This window comes from Salvelinus alpinus, chromosome 1 (genome assembly GCF_045679555.1).
Source record: "Salvelinus alpinus chromosome 1, SLU_Salpinus.1, whole genome shotgun sequence".
NCBI classification, from domain to species: domain Eukaryota; kingdom Metazoa; phylum Chordata; class Actinopteri; order Salmoniformes; family Salmonidae; genus Salvelinus; species Salvelinus alpinus.
This window is the reverse complement of record NC_092086.1, coordinates 95,621,877-95,642,979: the sequence shown is the minus strand read 5'-3', so window position 1 is coordinate 95,642,979 and position 21,103 is coordinate 95,621,877. Positions and strand designations below refer to the sequence as shown.

The following is a 21,103-nucleotide window of genomic DNA, read 5'->3' as shown; positions in this document are numbered from 1 at the left end:
GCTGCCCTCGTTATGTGGGTTTGTGTTGGTGTGGCTTTCTTCGTTATGTGGGTTTGTGTTGGTGTGGCTGCATTCGTTATGTGGGTTTGGGTTGGTGTGGCTGCCCTCGTTATGTGGGTTTGTGTTGGTGTGGCTGCCCTCATTATGTGGGTTTGGGTTGGTGTGGCTGCCCTCGTTATGTGGGTTTGGGTTGGTGTGGCTGCCCTCGTTATGTGGGTTTGCGTTGGTGTGGCTGCCCTCGTTATGTGGGTTTGCGTTGGTGTGGCTGCCCTCGTTATGTGGGTTTGCGTTGGTGTGGCTGCCCTCGTTATGTGGGTTTGCGTTGGTGTGGCTGCCCTCGTTATGTGGGTTTGCGTTGGTGTGGCTGCCCTCGTTATGTGGGTTTGCGTTGGTGTGGCTGCCCTCGTTATGTGGGTTTGCGTTGGTGTGGCTGCCCTCGTTATGTGGGTTTGCGTTGGTGTGGCTGCCCTCGTTATGTGGGTTTGCGTTGGTGTGGCTGCCCTCGTTGTGTGGGTTTGTCTCATACAGGGGAGACACATCCTCTGAATATTTGTATTTATTTAACTAGGCAAGTCAGTTAAGAACAAGTTCTTATTTACGATCCTACACCAGCAAAACCCGGACGACGCTGGGCCAATTGTGCGCCGCCCTATGGGACTCCCAATGACAGCCGGTTGTGATACAGCATGGATTCGAACCAGGGTGTCTGTAGTGACACCTCTAGCACTGAGATGCAGTGCCTTAGACCACTGCGCCACTCGGGAGACCAAGTAGCCAACCCTCTTCAGACTATACAGACCAGTGTATTCGCACATATTAAATTGTGTATTCTCTGTTATAGATAGAATAGGGGATGTGATGTACTAACACCATTGTGTTGTCATCAAATCAGTCCTGTATACAGGCTTGTAGTGGGCATACTAGAACACAGCTCTCTGACAGCTCTCTTGTTACCATGTACACATTGAGTTGATGAGTGTTTGCAATTAGGCCAGTATTGTTTGGCCAAGTGGGGTACGATCATCAAAGACAAACCTGCCAACCAGGCTTCTAGCTTGAGCATTCAGAAATACAAAGCACTCCCTGTTGGAAAGATGTTTTATTCATTGGTTAAGATGTGACTGCTGCATGTTGCGGTCTGTCATTATGTAAAAAGGCAGTTTTGGGAAAATACACTGTAATTTTACCCTCGGACACCAGGCCAAATAGGAGATCAGGGCTGTTGAATGTTAAACAGGCTGTTGCTGATCACAGACTGATGCCATAGTGTTCCTCTTCAAGCTCACAGCAATTCACATGATAGCGCTCATCACAGCTTATTGAGGGAGAAATGTAGACCCTTAGAAGGAAATGTAGCCGCTTAGTCTTGTTAGAATGTCGCTGTCATTTTCACCTGCAGTCATTGGGTTCTCTAGATGTCATGTCTATTTTTAGTCTAGATGGTTCTGTAACTTTAGGTTTCTTTCACACTTGGTCCCTTTCAGACAAAACATTTTTTACCCCAGTGCGGTATGCTTAATTTTTTGGTGGAGTGTACAATCCAAAGGAACTCCGACGCCTCAAAAGAGCCCCCAAAGAGAACCGAACTGAGAGTGAGGGTTTTTTCACATATAGTCCTCTTTAAAAGAACCAATCTCAGTCCTCTTTAAAGTGAACTCTGGGGCTAAAAACAGCAACATACAGTGGGGAGAACAAGTATTTGATACACTGCCGATTTTGCAGGTTTTCCTACTTACAAAGCATGTAGAGGTCTGTAATTTTTATCATAGGTACACTTCAACTATGAGAGACGGAATCTAAAACAAAAATCCAGAAAATCACATTGTATGATTTTTAAGTAATTAATTTGCATTTTATTGCATGACATAAGTATTTGATACATCAGAAAAGCAGAACTTAATATTTGGTACAGAAACCTTTGTTTGCAATTACAGAGATCATACGTTTCCTGTAGTTCTTGACTAGGTTTGCACACACTGCAGCAGGGATTTTGGCCCACTCCTCCCTACAGATCTTCTCCAGATCCTTCAGGTTTCGGGGCTGTCGCTGGGCAATACGGACTTTCAGCTCCCTCCAAAGATTTTCTATTGGGTTCAGGTCTGGAGACTGGCTAGGCCACTCCAGGACCTTGAGATGCTTCTTACGGAGCCACTCCTTAGTTGCCATGGCTGTGTGCTTCGTGTCGTTGTCATGCTGGAAGACCCAGCCACGACCCATCTTCAATGCTCTTACTGAGGGAAGGAGGTTGTTGGCCAAGATCTCGCGATACATGGCCCCATCCATCCTCCCCTCAATACGGTGCAGTCGTCCTGTCCCCTTTGCAGAAAAGCATCCCCAAAGAATGATGTTTCCACCTCCATGCTTCATGGTTGGGATGGTGTTCTTGGGGTTGTACTCATACTTCTTCTTCCTCCAAACACGGCGAGTGGAGTTTAGACCAAAAAGCTCTATTTTTGTCTCATCAGACCACATGACCTTCTCCCATTCCTCCTCTGGATCATCCAGATGGTCATTGGCAAACTTCAGACGGGCCTGGACATGTACTGGCTTAAGCAGGGGGACCTTGCGTGCGCTGCAGGATTTTAATCCATGACGGCGTAGTGTGTTACTAATGGTTTTCTTTGAGACTGTGGTCCCAGCTCTCTTCAGGTCATTGACCAGGTCCTGCCGTGTAGTTCTGGGCTGATCCCTCACCTTCCTCATGATCATTGATGCCCCACGAGGTGAAATCTTGCATGGAGCCCCAGACCGAGGGTGATTGACCGTCATCTTGAACTTCTTCCATTTTCTAATAATTGCGCCAACAGTTGTTTCCTTCTCACCAAGCTGCTTGCCTATTGTCCTGTAGCCCATCCCAGCCTTGTGCAGGTCTACAATTTTATCCCTGATGTCCTTACACAGCTCTCTGGTCTTGGCTATTGTGGAGAGGTTGGAATCTGTTTGATTGAGTGTGTGGACAGGTGTCTTTTATACAGGTAACGAGTTCAAACAGGTGCAGTTAATACAGGTAATGAGTGGAGAACAGGAGGGCTTCTTAAAGAAAAACTAACAGGTCTGTGAGAGCCGGAATTCTTACTGGTTGGTAGGTGATCAAATACTTATGTCATGCAATAAAATGCAAATTAATTATTTAAAAATCATACAATGTGATTTTCTGGATTTTTGTTTTAGATTCCGTCTCTCACAGTTGAAGTGTACCTATGATAAAAATGACAGACCTCTACATGCTTTGTAAGTAGGAAAACCTGCAAAATCGGCAGTGTATCAAATACTTGTTCTCCCCACTGTAACTCTTATCTTTGTATTCACACTGCCCTTGCCTTTTTGCCAGTTCACTTTACCTATGTTGTGGTCCAAGTCCTCTTTACATTCACATTGCTATCTAAAAAGGAACCAAGATCTTTTTCCAACATTCAGCTAGATATACCTACTTACATTTGGGAAGCTAATTTTGGAAGCTTTTAACTGCGTTTAGTTAGGAGATGAGACAAAATACTTTTAATCAGAAGATGCTATTAACAGGTTTTAATAGTGTGAACATATTTGGTGATAATTGGGCACAAAATCAATTATTGTTCTTAAAGGGGCAGTAGGCTACATTGGGTGTACAATTGTCAATTAGAGCATTATTTAATCTGCAGTTATTTGGAAATAAACAGTTTATGAAGCTCTCTTAGCCTATAGATCACATATTGCAAACAAATAATCTGAACCTGCACGTTATCATCTTCTCTCTTTTGTGGCACCAATGTGAGGGGTTATGGCAGGGGAAACGGTGTTACAGTAGTCTAGTGTGAGGGGTTATGGCAGGGGAAACGGTGTCACAGTAGTCTAGTGTGAGGGGTTATGGCAGGGGAAACGGTGTCACAGTAGTCTAGTGTGAGGGGTTATGGCAGGGGAAACGGTGTCGCAGTAGTCTAGTGTGAGGGGTTATGGCAGGGGAAACGGTGTCGTAGTAGTCTAGTATGAGGGGTTATGGCAGGGGAAACGGTGTCGCAGTAGTCTAGTGTGAGGGGTTATGGCAGGGGAAACGGTGTCGCAGTAGTCTAGTATGAGGGGTTATGGCAGGGGAAACGGTGTCGCAGTAGTCTAGTGTGTGGTGCGGGAATGACAAGCGAACCTGGGGAGCTTTGTGTTCACATTGCCCTAAAAAAGGGAGCTGGACAGAGGATTTCAAGCGAACCAAACTCAGACCACCTCTCAATGGGTTTGCTTCGGGGGCTCTTTCGAGAGGTCTGAGTTCCATTGGAGTGTTCATACTGGATAAAAAGTTCAACAAACAACACCGTGTTCACAAAAATTGTCTGAAAAAGACCAAGTGTGAAGAGGACTATATGTGAAAACACCCTTAGTTGCAGCATAGCAGGGATCCTTGAATTCCTGGACTCAAAGCCCTAACTGTCATTCTTAGCCGGTCTTAACCAGTAGAACTGGTAAGTTGGTAACGTGTGTTCTTCGTAGCATGAGAATCTGTTTAACTGTACTCTCTCTCCTCACCTGTCTGTCTCCCACACAGAGAGAGTTCCCCAAGTTCTTCACCTTCCGGTCCAGAGACAAGGTTAGTGTCATCACATTGTCTGTGTGTCAATATGAACACTGGCTTTATGGGCTACCATCAAATAATAGGGAATGGTCTTCTCAGTGGTAGTGGTCAATAAACTGGTTGAATCCATCCCAAAAAGACAAGGGAATTCATATTTGAAGTGCAAACGCAGACTGAATATATTACTGAGATGAAATATGAGCCCAAATGACCATGTTTCTCAATGTGTAGACTAGAGTTACAGTGGAAGAGGTAAGCCAGTTTCAACTAGGCAAGTGTCAATTTCACATAATGACTACAATTGAGGTGAGGCAATTTGAATAAGATAGTTGCAGAAGTACCTTCCCGCTGTCCTTGCTCACCCCTTCGTTGGCACTGAAAGTCTCTCTAACATGATCAATGATGGCTCATCCCCTGCCTAGGCCCCTGATAGTCTCACTACAATGGCACCACAAACTCATTACCGTAATTATCTATTTAATGACGTCTCCATTTAAGAGAAATTACACCCATTAGCAGGCTGAGATTGCCTTTGATTTAATTTACTTAATGCAGTGTATGGCTGGCGGGCACCCTCTACTCTTATATAAACCCAATGCGCCTGAAACAGCCAAGTTCCCTGAGTTCTGCAGTTATTAATATTGGGGATGATGGTAGAACAGCCTTAACTGGTTAAGTCATTTCTAGGCCTTGAGGAAAGATCATTCCCATCTCTTGAACCCTCATTGGTTGGTGTGACCGTATCTTGCTGTCGGTGGCTGTGTCCTGCTGTCTGTGACGATGTCTTCTTGTGCGACTGCTTTGCTATGTAACGGACTGTCACCATGCGTCTCCAGTTTGAGGAGGACAGGATCTACCGTCACTTGGAGCCAGCGCTGGCCTTCCAGCTGGAGCTGAACCGCATGCGTAACTTTGCCCTGACCGCCATTCCCTGTGCCAACCACAAGATGCACCTTTACCTGGGCGCTGCCCGTGTGGAGGTGGGCACAGAGGTCACCGACTACCGCTTCTTTGTCCGGGCCATCATCCGTCACTCAGACCTGGTCACCAAGGTGAGAGCAATAATGACACACTGCTTCGTGTGTGTTTTGATTGTTACACCTGTTCAGTTTGTATGTGAAAACGGGCCCCTCTCTGACCTCTGCTTCCGTCCTGTGTCTTATCTCCAGGAGGCGTCTTTTGAGTACCTCCACAACGAGGCCGAGCGTCTGCTGCTGGAGGCCATGGACGAGCTGGAAGTGGCCTTCAACAACACCACCGTACGCACTGACTGCAACCACATCTTCCTCAACTTTGTCCCCACCGTCATCATGGACCCCTCCAAGGTCAGTGGCAGCACACCCAAGACCTGTACATGCACTGTGTACATTGGTTTTGTACACTGTACATGTAGTGATGTGTTTTGGTATTGTATATGTTTATAACAAACTTCTCTCTGTGTAACCATGCTCAGATTGAGGAGTCTGTGCGCTCTATGGTGATGCGTTACGGCAGTAGGCTGTGGAAGCTACGGGTCCTGCAGGCTGAGCTGAAGATCAACATCCGGCTGACGCCCACAGGCAAACAGATACCCATCCGCCTGTTCCTCACCAACGAGTCAGGCTACTACCTGGACATCAGCCTGTACAAGGAGGTCACCGATTCCCGTACGGGACAGTTGGGGCCTAAAGACCGACAGGTGGGGCACTCGCACGTCCCTCACGCTCCTCACTCCAATCCAATCACAGGCCGGGGAAGCAGCTTCATTCATAATCCTCAGCTCCCAAAATGCACCTTTAATGGGCCACTCTTGGTTCTTGCTCAAGTATTTTCAAGTTTAGTTAAGAAATAAATTACATGCCAACTGTGGATCAGTCAGTCCACTGTGTAAAGTGGAGCTGAGGGTTCTATAAGTGGTCTGGTCAGCCTGTTGGACAAGACTAGCAGTGATCATGATATTTTCCTTTTATATAGGAGAACAGGTAAGTTACAGCCATCTATATGTCATCCCATTCCAGGGTAAATGATCCATAAATCAAATAGTCATTGGCAGAGAGCATATGCAGAAGCTAAGAGTGGTTAAGAAAAATAATACCCCCACTACTACAGTCTATGGACCATAGTTGAGAGAGGAATACTGAAATGTAACGCTTCCCATTTGTATTCTGGGCAGGTACCTTTATTCATTTAATGAATCTGGGTTCTATTTTGGAGGTGGTAGATGGTGCTAAGTGAGGATCCGGTGCATTGAGCTTAGCCTTATTCGTTAACACTTAAGCACCGGTGATGCCAGACCTATTCTTACCTTATGCTACTGTAGGTCCATGAGAACCTCTCAATAGCCAGATGTGTTAGATTAACACTTTTTCTTCAAAAATTACTTCTATTGTGTTCTCATTCTGAGTCGTCGATATGCTCCTGTCTCTAATGTGAAATGACCGCTTATGTTGCCAGGTCTGGTCAAAGAACCTAATCAGACGGATGTGCGATGTGCACAGCTGATTGGGATTTTAAAGAACATGTTCTCCTATGTAGATATAACTGATTCCACAACTCTAAACGCCTTTCTCACCATTTCATGTTTATCTTGGAATACGGTCCGTGCCTGATGTCTGTCCTCATTACATTACATATTGGGTTCTGTGTTGTTTTTGTAGATGTGTGTGCTGCAAAGGGCAGCTAGTGTCTGTGTGTGGGGAGTGACTGTGTCCCCTCTCCTCCAGATCATGTTCCAGGCATATGGGGACAAGCAGGGTCCTCTACATGGCATGCTCATCAACACCCCATATGTGACCAAGGACCTGCTGCAGTCCAAACGCTTCCAGGCCCAGTCCCTGGGAACCACCTATGTCTATGACTTCCCTGAGATGGTCAGACAGGTACGGACCGTGACACAACGGCCCACAGTGGTCTCCGTAGATGGTAAACATACAATCATGTGTTTTTGTTTCATTTAACTAGGTAAGTCAGTTAACACATTCTTATTTACAATGATGGCCTACCCCGGCCAAACCTTAACCTGGACGACGCTGGGCCAATTGTGCACTGCCCTATGGGACTCCCAATCACGGCCAGTTGTGATGCAGCCTGGAATCGAACTAGGGTCTGTAGTGACGCCTCTAGCACTGAGATGCAGTGCCTTAGACCGCTGCACCACTCGGGAGCACTGTTTGGGGTCAATTGCATTTCAACTCGGTCAATTCAGGAAGTTAATTGAAATCCAATGCATGAAATTAAGATTTCACATTGTAAAATAATGGGAAATGTCCAATTCATTAATTAAAATGTCGAACCTGAATTGAAATTGAATTGACCTCAACCCTGCATGTTATCACTTTCCAGTAAGTTTGTTATATTAAGAGTGAGCAGCAGTCCCTCGTGTCTCTGGCTCCTCTTTCCTCCAGGCTCTAAAGAAGCTGTGGCAGTCCACTAAAGCCTTCGCCCACCTGCCCAAATGCCCTCTGCCCTCTGAGCTGCTCACTTTCACTGAGCTGGTCCTGGATCCACAGGGACAGCTGGTGCAGATGAACCGTCTACCAGGAGGGAACGAGGTGAGAAGTAACTCCTTTTAAAGTTGCAGTTCCATTTCTGATCTGTAGGTGTCTCTGTGTTTCTTTGGCAGGATTGTTCAGTAACTGTTTGCCAGGTTATTGTATTGCATGGGTATTGTCTTTGTGAAAATGCATACAACAGTCATGTCTCGACTACATAAATGAATGTGAACCTGTGTGTGTGTCCCTCTAGATTGGCATGGTGGCCTGGCGGATGACCATCAGGACCCCGGAGTACCCGGCAGGGCGTGAGATCATTGTGATCAGTAATGACATCACACACAAGATTGGTTCGTTTGGGCCGCAGGAGGACCTGCTGTTCCTGCAGGCCTCAGAGATGTCCAGGGAGAGTGGCATTCCTCGTATCTACATCTCTGCCAACAGCGGTGCCCGCATCGGCCTGGCAGAGGAGATCAGACACATGTTCCATGTAGCCTGGCAGGACACGGCAGACCCCTACAAGGTCAGCTGGCAGAAGGGGGCATGGCGGTGTAGACCTTCTATTGAAGAATTGAAACTATTTTGATTTGGAGATTAGTGTTGTAGGTCTCTGTTAGCAGATGGTTCTATTGTGATGCTGTTTTGTACTGTAGGGATTTACTGTTGTTTTGTCTGTATTGGTGTATTCCATTGGGGACCATGTTGGAAACAAGTGATATTAGCTTTAACGTGGAATTTAAAGAAGCTGGGTTGTACTCGGTGCATCTTTTTCCCCCAATAAATTAATCAATCAAATCAATCTACCCAAGTATGTATGTATGTATGTATGTATGTATGTATGTCCCTCGCAGTCTGCTGATGCAAAGTCTGTTTCTCGCCCCAGGGCTTCAAGTACTTGTACCTGACCCCTCAGGATTACAAGAAGGTGTCAGCCCTGAATTCTGTTCACTGTGAACACATAGAGGATGAGGGAGAGTCCAGGTGAGTCCAGACCTTACCTCTCAGCCATATTATTATTCACTGTCACCCTATTCAATACAGATAATACATCCAGCTCACTGGATTAGGCCAATGGAGAAACTGTAAATCTACAAATTAAGAGAATCAATGGACTGCATGAATACACATGACAAGACCCTTGTACAATGGGAGAAGTGGAATAAGGAAAAGGATGACGTGATGATTTCCACGAGAAAGGCGTGATGTCTGACTGAGCCTTTCCTTGTTCAGGTACAAGATCACTGACATCATCGGGAAGGAGGAGGGTCTGGGGGTGGAGAACCTGAAGGGCTCCGGGATGATTGCTGGAGAGTCCTCTTTGGCCTATGACAAGGTCATCACCATGAACCTGGTACGCACCGACGCACTGGATGTTCCGACACACACAGGCCTACGCACAGCACTTATAGGAATGGTGGACTTAACACCTCTTTAATTCGAAACTGTCTTTCATGTCTAAGTTACTACTTAAAGACAAGCTCCGGAACTATGGCGACTACGAAGTATATTTTTAAACATGGATTCAGACGTGATGGATGTGTCAATCTGTAGTTCATACATGTAGAATATGAGCAGAATTACTGTCTTTACTGTCATCAATTTGCAAAGAAATCCCTATATTGAAAGCGGATGTTTTTCTGGAAGCTGTGACGTGCCATTTTCCCCCACCTGGGCCAGCCCCTTAACAATTCGAGTTCTAGCCAATGGGCTTCAGTCCTTCGCCATTTGAGTAACAGCTAGCAAGATGCACACACAGCAGAGAGAGAGAGCAATGACATGGTGCACGTATATCTGCAGATATGAACTTTGGCTATTTTTAGAACTACTGGCTGAAAAGTATACAGAAGTACCGGAGAATCTCAGAGGCAGAGGATGGCAAATCTAAGAATTGGTTTACCCTGATCACTAACATGCACTTGACCAATGGTTTCCTAACCAGGCTGTGTGCACTTCTCTCTCCAGGTGACTTGTCGTGCAATCGGGATCGGAGCCTACCTGGTTAGGCTGGGTCAGAGGACCATCCAGGTGGAAAACTCCCACATCATCCTCACTGGGGCTGGAGCACTCAACAAGGTAAGGGCCAGTATCACTCCCCCTGTGCTAGCTGTACCTCATGGCACACAAAACTGAAATACTGAGAGAGATTCTGCTTGGATGCATTGTTCAAATGAAACTTTATTTGTCACATGCGCCAAATACAACAAGTGTAGACCTTAACGTGAAATGCTTACTTGCAAGCACTTAACCAACAGTGCAGTTCAAGAAGAGTTAAGAAAATATTTACCAAATAAACTAAAGTAACACAATAACATAACAACAACCAGGCTATATTCAGGGGGTACCGGTAATGAGTTAATGTGCGGGGGTACAGGTTAGTTGAGGTAATTTGTACATGTAGGTATTGGTGAAGTGACTATGCATAGATAATAAACAGTGAGTAACAGCAGTGTACAAGACAAATGGGGAGGGGGGGTGTCAATGTAATTGGCCATTTGATTAATTGTTCAGCAGTCTTATGGTTTGGGGGTAGAAGCTGTTAAGGAGCCTTTTGGTCCTAGACTTGGCGTCCTGGTACTGCTTGCCGTTCAGTAGCAGAGAAAACAGTCTATGGTGACTGGAGTCTGACAATTTTATGGGCTTTCCTCTGACACCGCCTAGTATATAGTCCTGGATGGCAGGAAGCTTTGCCCCAGTGATGTACTGGGCAGTACACACTACCCTCTCGCGCTTTACGGTCATATGCTGACCAGTTGCCACACCAGGCGGTGATGCAATTGGGTCAGGATGCTCTCAATGGTGCAGCTGTAGAACTTTGAGTATCTGGGGACCCATGCCAAATCTTTTCAGTCTCCTGAGGGGGAAAAGGTGTTGTCGTGCCCTCTTCACAACTGTCTTGGTGTGTTTGGACCATGATAGTTCGTTGGGGATGTGGACACCAAGGAACTGGAAACTCTCGACCCCGCTCCACTACAACCCCGTTGATGTTAATGGGGGCCTATTCGGCCCGCCTTTTCCAGTAGTCCACGATCAGCTCCTTTGTCTTGCTCACATTGAGGGAGAGGTTGTTGTCCTGTTCACTGCCAGTTCTCTGACCTCCCTATAAGCTGTCTCATCGTTGTTGGTGATCAGGCCTACCACTGTTGTCGTCAGCAAACTTAATAATAGTGTTGGAGTCGTGTTTGCAGTCGTAGGTGAACAGGGAGTACAGGAGGGGACTAAGTACACACCCCTGAGGGGCCCCAGTTTTGAGGATCAGCGTGGCAGACGTGTTGTGTACCCTTACCACCTGGGGATAGCCTGTCAAAGTCCAGGATCCAGTTGCAGAGGGAGGTGTTTAGTCCCAGGGTCCTTAGCTTAGTGATGAGTTTTGTGGGCACTATGGTATTGAACGCTGAGCTGTAGTCAATGAACAGCATTCTCACATAGGTGTTCCTTTTGTCCAGGTGGGAAAGGGCAATGTGGAGTGCGATTGAGATTGCGTCATCTGTTGGGGCGGTATGTAAATTGGAGTGGGTCTAGGGTTTCCGGGAGGATGATGTTAATGTGAGCCATGACCAGCCTTTCAAAGCACTTCATGGCTACCGAGATGAGTGCTACGGGGCGGTAATCATTTAGGCAGGTTACCATCGCTTCCTTGGGCACAGGGACTATGATGGTTTGCTTGAAACATGTAGGTATTACAGACTCTGTCGGGGAGAGGTTGAAAATGTCAGTGAAGACACTTGCCAGTTGGTCTGCGCATGCTTTGAGTACACGTCCTGGTAATCCATCTGGCCCCGCGGCTTTGTGAATGTTGAGCTGTTTAAAGGTCTTGCTCACATCGGCTAACGAGAGCGTTATATCACAGTCATCCAGAACAGCTGGTGCTCTCGTGCATGCTTCAGTGTTGCTTGCCTCGAAGCGAGCATAAAAGGCATTTAGCTTGTCTGGTAGACTCGTGTCACTAGGGAGCTCACTTCTGGGTTTCCGTTTGTAGTCCGTAATAGTTTTCAAGCCCTGCCACATCCGACGAGCATCAGCGCCGGTGTAGTAGGATTCAATCTTAATCCTGTATTGACGCTTTGCTTGTTTGTTGGTTCGTCTGAGGGCATAGCGGGATTTCTTATAAGCGTCCGGATTAGTGTCCCGCTCCTTGAAAGTGGCAGCTCTAGCCTTTAGCTTGATGCGGATGTTGCCTGTAATCCATGGCTTCTGGTTGGGATATGTACGTAGGTTCACTGTGGGGACGACGTCGTCGATGCACTTATTGATGAAGCCATGACTGAGGTGGTGTACTCCTCAATGCCGTTGGATGAATCCCGGAATATATTCCAGTCTGTGCTAGCAAAACAGTCCTGTAGCGTAGCATCCACATCATCTGACCACTTCTGTATTGAGCGAGTCACAGGTGCTTTAGTTTTTGCTTGTAAGCAGGAATCGGGAGGATAGAATTATGGTCAGATTTGCCAAATGAAGGGCGGGGAGAGCTTTGTATGCATCTCTGTGTGTGGCGTAAAGGTGGTCTAGAGTTATTTATTATAATTCTTTCTTCCTCTGGTTGCAGTGCAGCGTCTGCAAAGGGACATTGGTTCTTTGTCTGAATAAAAGGTATATTCAGCTGTAGCACTCACCACCATGCATCACTAACAACAAGACTACACATAATTAAATGAACCATTTATAAAACAGTTACCGTGAAGGTCATTTTATACTCTTTTAATTGTCCTGTTTTTTTTAAGAATAGGCAATGTTCATGTGTGCTTTATGCACTGTGCTCTGTCATCTGTGACGCACATAGATTGTTCCTTAGTTGATGCAATTAACGCATTTTCATTTTAATTTGGAATTTCACTATTAATATGCATTACTCGGTCATGCCATTTATTTTGCAGTTAATTTAAGGAAGAGGACAAAGTGTGTAGTTTTGTTACTGTAAACTGTAAGGACAGAGCGTTGGCCATTGGATAGATATCCCGTAAGAGATCTCCCTCTGAAATAGTATGGAGGCAGGAAGACTGCATCACGTCTGAATCTAACAATACAAATTATAATGGTGTTTTCTGATCCCATATTATTCTCTCACTCAGTGTGCAGTTTTCCACCTCAGTGATCAGGCCTTTTTCGCCCTTGTTCTGTGGTTGAACCCCCCCCCCCCCCCCCCCCCTCGTCTCCCCAGTCACACTGCTGCAGCTCCTGGTGGAATAATAGAAAGAGAAGCGTCAAGTTGTTGTTGGCATAGAAATAGCAGCGTGATGCCTGAGGCTGCTGCTGGGGCGAAGGACACCCTTATCATTTCTCTCCAATCAGAATGAAAAGTTTTGCTGAGGCAGATTATTTTCTCTCTCTCTCAGGGCTCCACTAGCACTGACTACCCACTGCTTTCCCCATCTCTCTGCCTCCGTCTCTCTTCCCTTTATCTCTCCTCAGTCTCAGCATTAACATGACTTTATAACAAATTACATGACAAATCGCCGCATGACAAAACACAACATGCGAGTTTCCATTTGCAGGTTTTGCTGCAAGTTCGTCTGTGTGTGTGTTCGGATGCTAGAGAAACATCAGAAGATTATGTAATATATCACAATTTTACAAATGTATTGTGTTACAGTAAATGTTTAAATGGGAGACTATAGATTTACTGAGAAATGTATACATTTACCAGTGCAGCGATAAATCTATAGTTTTTCCCAAATGGATGTCACTTTGATGGACCGTCCAGTCAACAAAAATATGGCAGAAAAATGTACCAAGACATTCACTATAACCTTGCCTTCATATTATATCCCCATAGACTCCCTGGTTCACCAAAGCCGTAGATAGTCTGTCATCTAAAGACACTCATTTCATTCACTGATGGACATCTTTCTCCTATTTGTATGGTGACTGGATAGTAACTACTGGTACAAATATCCCAGTCGGCCACTAAAAGAGCCTACGTCCCTCTCTCGTGCCTCCACCCTACCTCTTTTCTCCCTCTGCTGTGGAATGTTAATGAACCAAGGCCCAGCCCGGTGGCACAGAGGCCCTGTGTCTGCCTGTCAAGGTGACTGCAATGCTTCCCGGGGCCACGGGCTGGCCTGACAGCTTTAGGAGAGCACCCAGGATTTGTAGCCAGGGACATATCCATTAATGGGAACAGAGAAAGTAAATGATGGTGAAGAGGTAAGAGCTGAGTGATCAACGAGCACCTCTGTTTTACGGAACTGTGTCCCCTGCACGGCCGCCTGTGTATGTGTGGGGAGGTTAATGGGTCCATGCCATCCTTCATTAGCCTCTCACACCAGGAGAGACGCACAATAAACCAATATACACGCACACATACAGGCAGTCTCATACACATGCTATTCACTGTGTGTGTGACCATGTGTGTTTTTGTGTATGTGTGTGCGTGCTCATAAACCGGCTGTGAGGCAGTGTGCGGGCGGGCAGCTCTTTGTCACAGCTCCTGTCGATTGTGTCGGGGAGGAGAAACCTCGGGTATTAATTCACTCTGGAGGTTACAAATAACCCCTGGGAGAGAGAGCGCTGGATGCTAGCGGCCCCCCGTGACCGCCGTGATGCAGTGATCCCTAGCCACCGATCGACAGTATTGACGAGGCGGTGCCACGGTGGGGAGCAGGGGGGTCCCTGTCCCCTTTCAGATGTGTGTGTCATCCTATTGATCCACAACCCCAGGGACCAGAGCCCTGGTGACACCACCCTTTATCCTCAGCCCTAAGCCTCAACGGGCTTGGTTCACTATGCCCTGTAGGGAGAAGAATGGATGTCTCAACATAAAAATACCCATTATTGTATATCTAGTGTCTACATATGGTTGGAGGTCTCTCGGCTTGTAGTTTATAGGGAAATTGGCTTACATGGTTTGATACTACCAAGGAAGAATTAGCGATTATTATACAGAATATGACTTCACCCCCATCTTCTTTCCCGTAGGTGCTGGGTAGAGAGGTATACACCTCCAACAACCAGCTGGGTGGGATTCAGATCATGCACAACAACGGTGTGACCCACAGCACTGTGTGTGATGACTTTGAGGGAGTCCACATGCTGCTGCACTGGCTCTCCTACATGCCCAAGGTAAGCATCAGCTGTTACTGTCAACATGTATTCCACTGTCCATTCATTTAGGCTTAACCAATGCAAATGTACCTTTATGCTGTTAGCTACTCACAGTGAAGCTGTGTTAAATTCAGAGGCAATGTTTACATTTTTTCTACGAGTTCTTGATTGTTTGTCCCCCATAGGACCGATCTAGTCCTGTGCCCATCATCAATGCCAAGGACCCCATAGACCGGCTGGTGGAGTTTATGCCCACCAAGGCTCCCTATGACCCCCGCTGGATGCTGGCAGGACGCCCCGGCCAAAGTAAGTAACCCCCATTTTTATTTTTTTCTCTCAGATTAATATTTCTTCAACATTTTACAGTACCCCACAAATGAGAAATAACTACTTTTCACTTACAACATATTGTAAACTTTGTACCTCACTCATCACCAACTCTATCTAATCTTTCCATCGCTGTGCAATAAAGGATCTTATTATTATTGTTATATTAACAATAACAACTCACGTGTACAGTAGTCATTCATCCTCTCATCCAGTCTCACTAGTGCTGCCTCAGCAGGTGTGAAACAGCAGCTGATTGTCATTTAAAGGTTGACATGCGATATGCGCTGCTATCATTTTGGGCAGATCTCCTTGAGGCCAGGGGTTAAACTAATTCCTGACTGTTAGAGAGGGTTATAGGCTTGCTGTAGGGGGGATATTCCTCATTCAGACAGTGTGCGAGACACTGTGAATCCTGGGCTCGCTGGATGGATGAAGAGGTGGAGATAGCAGGGGAATGGATGGCTTAGGTTTTACATGCATGGACAGGCCCGAGCAGATTCCATATCAGTGTAATTACAACTTTGGGCAGAGGAAGCGACTGAGGGGCGGTGCGCGAGGCAGACCAGTCCATGTCTTTAGCTGTGATGAGCGGGGAGCCTTAATTGAATGGTAACCTCTTGGACTAGCCCTGTAGCTCTGTCGCTCTGTCTGCCAGGAACAGCAGAGCTGAGCAAGGCTCTTTACAGCCTCATTCGTCTGAAGATTAGAGATCTCTGTTCAAAATATAAAACAAACTCTGCTTTTGGCCGCATGGATATGACATGAGTGTATGGTCAGCATCTGGAGGGAAAAATGTATTATTCTGCCAAATAAGGGCAAATGGTATTTCTCATTTACAGATGTTTACTTTGTAATAATCCAATATTAAAACTCTTTCTCGCTCTCTCTCTCTGTCTTTCTGCAGCTCCAAAGGGCCCGTGGCAAAGTGGGTTCTTTGACCATGGCTCATTCATGGAGATCATGCAGCCTTGGGCTCAGAGTGTGGTGGTGGGCAGAGCCAGGTAAGGAACCACATCACTCCACTATTTCTAAGCAATATAGACACTATTAGTCCTTTGTCAAACATACCAGAGCATTAAGACCAAGTCATTCTCGCGTGTCCGCAGAGCTTCAATGGTCATCTTGGTCACAACATAATTTGTTGAGAATGTATGTAGTTATAGAACAGGATCTTGTTTGAGCCATGCAGGAAATATATTAAGTGGCCTGAGATCTTTCCTCTGTTGAAGGTCATGCAAGTCGATCTACATTCTCCAGTACTGAAACCCCTCTAGCCTTTTTTCACATGAACCCATGGATACCATTTTTATGCATCTGTGTCCAGCATGAGGGAAGTTGAAGTTAGTTTTGTCAGCCAATGCTAATTAGCTTAGCACAAAGGCCAGAAGTCTTTGGGTACAGCTAGCATGTGCTAGTTAGCATTGGCTCGCGAAACTACCTCTAACTTCATATTGGATGCAGATACATACAAATGGTATCCATGAGTTCATCTGACTCTGGGAAGTAAATAAAAGGATTCCTTGCCAAAATCCTGAACTATCCGTTTAAAAGGCACCTACTATAGTGTTTTTTTTTATTTAAGCTCTTGAGATGGGGTAAACATACTTTTTAATAAGTTGAACATGTGCTCTTTATGACAGAATGTTCAAATGAGGGGACATGTTTTTATTTTTTTTACAAAGTTACACTACCAGAAGGTACCCGTTTGGTGGAGCGACCCTCCTATCAGCCCTCAGTGTCATAGTTGTGTGTCCTGTCCTGATATGACCCTCTTCTCTCTCACAGGCTAGGTGGCATACCTACTGGAGTGGTTGCTGTGGAAACTAGATCTGTGGAGCTGTCAATCCCAGCCGATCCAGCCAACCTGGACTCTGAAGCCAAGGTAACATCCTTTCAATACCTACAATACGTTGTGTCCTAATTCAGATTGTTTTACATGAACACAGAGAAATACACGCTTACTGTTACCCTATGTTGTCCTATCCTCAGATCATCCAGCAGGCAGGCCAGGTGTGGTTCCCTGACTCTGCGTTTAAGACGTCACAGGCCATCAAGGACCTGAACCGCGAGGGCCTCCCTCTTATGGTGTTCGCAAACTGGAGGGGCTTCTCTGGAGGCATGAAAGGTACCAGATAACAGATGTTTTGTACATATCTTAGTTATACCTGTGTCTGTGGGTTTTCAGTCGCTGAAATAAAATCCCACTCCTGTGCCTCCCTCAGACATGTATGACCAGGTGCTGAAGTTTGGAGCCTACATCGTGGATGGGCTGAGAGAGTACCGCCAGCCTGTTCTGGTGTACATCCCTCCCCAGGCAGAGCTCAGAGGAGGGTCCTGGGTGGTCATAGACCCCACCATCAACCCCCGCCACATGGAGATGTATGCTGACAAGGACAGTCGGTGAGTTTCTCTGAACATAACCCAGGTGGTAAGGGTAAGCAACAACACATCTGCCAAGCTGATCCTCAACATTGGGGCCCCTCAGGGGTGCGTGCTCAGTCCCCTCCTGTACTCCCTGTTCACCCACGACTGCGTGGCCACGACTTCAACACCCTCATTAAGTTTGCTGACGACACAACAGTGGTAGGCTTGACAATGATGAGACAGACTATAGGGAGGAGGTCCGAGACCTGGCAGTGTGGTACCAGGACAACATCCTCTCTCTCAATGTGAGCAACACAAATGAGCTGATCGTGGACTACAGGAAACGGAGGACCGAACAGGTCCCCATTTAACATTGATGGGGATGAAGTGGAGCGGTTTGAGAGTTTCAGGTTCCTTGGTGTCCACATCAGCAACGAAGTATCATGGTCCAAACACACCAAGACAGTTGTGAAGAGGGCACGACAACACCTTTTCCCCCTCAGGAGACTGAAAAAATTTGGCATGGGTCCCAAGTTCCTCAAAGTTCTACAGCTGCACCATCGAGAGCATCCTGACCGGTTGCATCACCGCCTGGTATGGTAACTGCTCTGCATCTGACCGTAAGGCGCTACAGAGGGTAGTGCGTGCAGCCCAGTACATCACTGGGGCCAAGCTTCCTGCCATTCAGGACCTACTGTTGAAGTCGGAAGTTTACATACACTTAGGTTGGAGTCATTAAAACTCGTTTTTCAACTACTCCACAAATTTCTTGTTAACAAACTATAGTTTTGGCAAGTCAGTTGTGTCATGCACAAAGTAGATGTCCTAAGTAATTTTTCCAACAATTGTTTACAGACAGATTATTTCACTTATAATTCACTGTATCACAATTCCAGTGGGTCAGAGGTTTACATGCACTAAGTTGACTGTGCCTTTAATTTTCAGGAATTTTCTAAGCTGTTTATGTCATGGCTTTAGAAGCTTCTGATAGGCTAATTGACATTATTTGAGTCAATAGGTGTACCTGTGGATGTATTTCAAGGCCTACCTTCCAACTTTGTGTCTCTTTGCTTGACATCATGGGAAAATCAAAAGAAATCAGCCAAGATCTTAGAAAAAAAGATTGTATACCTCCACAAGTTTGGTTCATCCTTGGGAGCAATTTCCAAACGCCTGAAGGTACCACGTTCATCTGTACAAACAATAGTACGCAAGTATAAACACCATGGGACCACGTAGCCGTCATACCGCTCAGGAAGGAGACGCGTTCTGTCTCCTAGAGATGAATGTACTTTGGTGCAAAAAGTGCAAGTCAATCCCAGAACAACAGCAAAGAACCTTGTGAAGATTCTGGAGGAAACAGGTTGAAAGTATCTATATCCACAGTAAAACGAGTCCTTTATCGATATAACCTGAAAGGCCGCTCAGCAAGGAAGAAGCCACTGCTCCAAAACTGCCATAAATAAGACAGACTATGGTTTGCAAGTGCACATGGGGATAAAGATTTTGGCGAAATGTCCTCTGGTGTGATGAAACAAAATTAGAACTGTTTGGCCGTAATGACCATCGTTATGTTAGTAGGGAAAAGGGGGAAGCTTGCAAGCCGAGAACACGATCCCAACCGTGAGGCACGGGGGTGGCAGCATCATGTTGTGGGGGTGCTTTGCTGCAGGAGTGACTGGTGCACTTCACAAAATAAATGGCTTCATGAGGAAGGAAAATTATGTGGATATATTGAAGCAACATCAGTCAGGAAGTTAAAGCTTGCTCGCAAATGGGTCTTCCAAATGGACAATGACCCCAAGCATACTTCCAAAGTTGTGGCAAAATGGCCTAAGGACAACAAAGTCAAAGTATTGGAGTGGCCATCACAAAGCCCTGACCTCAATCCTATAGACAATGTGTGGGCAGAACTGAAAAAGCGTGTGCGAGCAAGGAGGCCTACGAACCTGACTCAGTTACACCAGCTCTGTCAGGAGGAATGGGCCACAATTCACCCAACATATTGTGGGAAGCTTGTGGAAGGCTACCCGAAACGTTTGACCCAAGTTAAACAATTTAAAGGCAATGCTACCAAATACTAATTGAGTATATGTCAACTTCTGACCCACTGGTAATGTGATGAAAGAAATTAAAACTGAAATAAATCATTCTCTCTACTATTATTCTGACATTTCACATTCTTAAAATAAAGTTGTGATCTTAACTGACCTAAGACAGGGAATATTTACTAGGATTAAATGTCAGGAATTGTGAAAAACTGAGCTTAAATTTATTTGGCTAAGCTGTATGTAAACTTCCGACTTCAACTGTATATACTAGGCGGTGTCAGAGGAAGGCGCAAAAAAATGGTCAGACTCCAGTCACCCAAGTCATATAATGTTCTCTCTGCTACCGCATGGCAAGCGGTAGCAGAGCGCCAAGTCTAGGACCAAAAGACTCCTTAACAGCTTCTACCCCCAAGCCATAAGACTGCTGAACAATTAATCAAATGGTCACCCAGACTTTTTACATTATCTTTGCATAGTCACTTTACAAATTACCTCAACTAACCTGTACCCCCTGTATATAGCCTCATTATTGTTTTTTCATTTGTTACTTTTTGTTTAACTTTTATTTTTATTATTTGGTAAATATTTTATTAACTCTATTTCTTGAACTGCATTGTTGGTTAACGGCTTGTAAGTAAGCATTTCATGGTAAGGTCCACACCTGTTGTATTCGGTGCGTGTGACAAATACAATGTGATTTGATTTAGCAAAGCACTTTCCAGACCGATTTATGCTTCTACTGTAATAATGTTCAGGCAGTGACGTTAGGGTGCTGTGTTGAAGATGTCCTCTGTCTGTTCTACAGTGGTGGAGTGTTGGAGCCAGAGGGAACAGTAGAGATCAAGTTCAGGAAGAAGGACCTGGTGAAGACTATGAGGAGGGTGGACCCGGTCTACATGGGCCTGGCAGAGAGACTGGGTCAGTAAGATACTCTCGCTTTATTCCCATTTTCTCTCAATCACACAATGCCGTTCTCTTTTGTAAATAATCAAGTATTTCACAACTGCTCTTCTCCCTTTCTCATTCACTCTTTTTCGGTTTCTCCTTTGCGTTCTCTCTTTCTCATTCTCTCTCTGTGAGGGAGGGATGGTAATATCTAGCGGAGTATGTGTGCTGTAATTCCCTGTCACTCTTGTTCTTTATCTGAGGGTGATTGTATCGTCCCTGCTCTGTTCCCTGGGGAGATGTGTCAATCACGGCAGGGCCAGATCAATCAGCAGGGCCTGCTCTCCCCCCACCCAACCCGGGCTTATTGATTTTCCTCTGGGCTCACAGGAGCACCATGGAGCAATGGGCCAGCGCCGGGC

The 21,103-nt window shown here is 45.8% G+C and overlaps 1 protein-coding gene across 11 annotated transcripts in view; it reads left to right on the top strand.

Moving 5' to 3' along the window:
• LOC139535806 (acetyl-CoA carboxylase) overlaps positions 1 to 21,103 on the top strand; it is a 61,214-nt gene that overhangs the window by 26,531 nt on the left and 13,580 nt on the right. For all 11 annotated transcript variants that reach the window (XR_011667207.1, XM_071335644.1, XM_071335638.1 and 8 more), the window contains 17 exons: positions 4,517 to 4,558; positions 5,380 to 5,595; positions 5,713 to 5,868; positions 5,997 to 6,221; positions 7,246 to 7,401; positions 7,927 to 8,073; positions 8,267 to 8,536; positions 8,897 to 8,994; positions 9,244 to 9,364; positions 9,976 to 10,086; positions 14,926 to 15,069; positions 15,237 to 15,357; positions 16,286 to 16,382; positions 17,167 to 17,263; positions 17,371 to 17,506; positions 17,604 to 17,781; positions 20,602 to 20,714. Coding sequence is in view for 10 of the 11 variants with exons in the window: in XM_071335644.1 (XP_071191745.1) it covers positions 4,517 to 4,558; positions 5,380 to 5,595; positions 5,713 to 5,868; positions 5,997 to 6,221; positions 7,246 to 7,401; positions 7,927 to 8,073; positions 8,267 to 8,536; positions 8,897 to 8,994; positions 9,244 to 9,364; positions 9,976 to 10,086; positions 14,926 to 15,069; positions 15,237 to 15,357; positions 16,286 to 16,382; positions 17,167 to 17,263; positions 17,371 to 17,506; positions 17,604 to 17,781; positions 20,602 to 20,714 (2,428 nt within the window). In the remaining variant the exon portion in view is untranslated. The remainder of the gene's footprint in view (positions 1 to 4,516; positions 4,559 to 5,379; positions 5,596 to 5,712; positions 5,869 to 5,996; positions 6,222 to 7,245; positions 7,402 to 7,926; positions 8,074 to 8,266; positions 8,537 to 8,896; positions 8,995 to 9,243; positions 9,365 to 9,975; positions 10,087 to 14,925; positions 15,070 to 15,236; positions 15,358 to 16,285; positions 16,383 to 17,166; positions 17,264 to 17,370; positions 17,507 to 17,603; positions 17,782 to 20,601; positions 20,715 to 21,103) is intronic.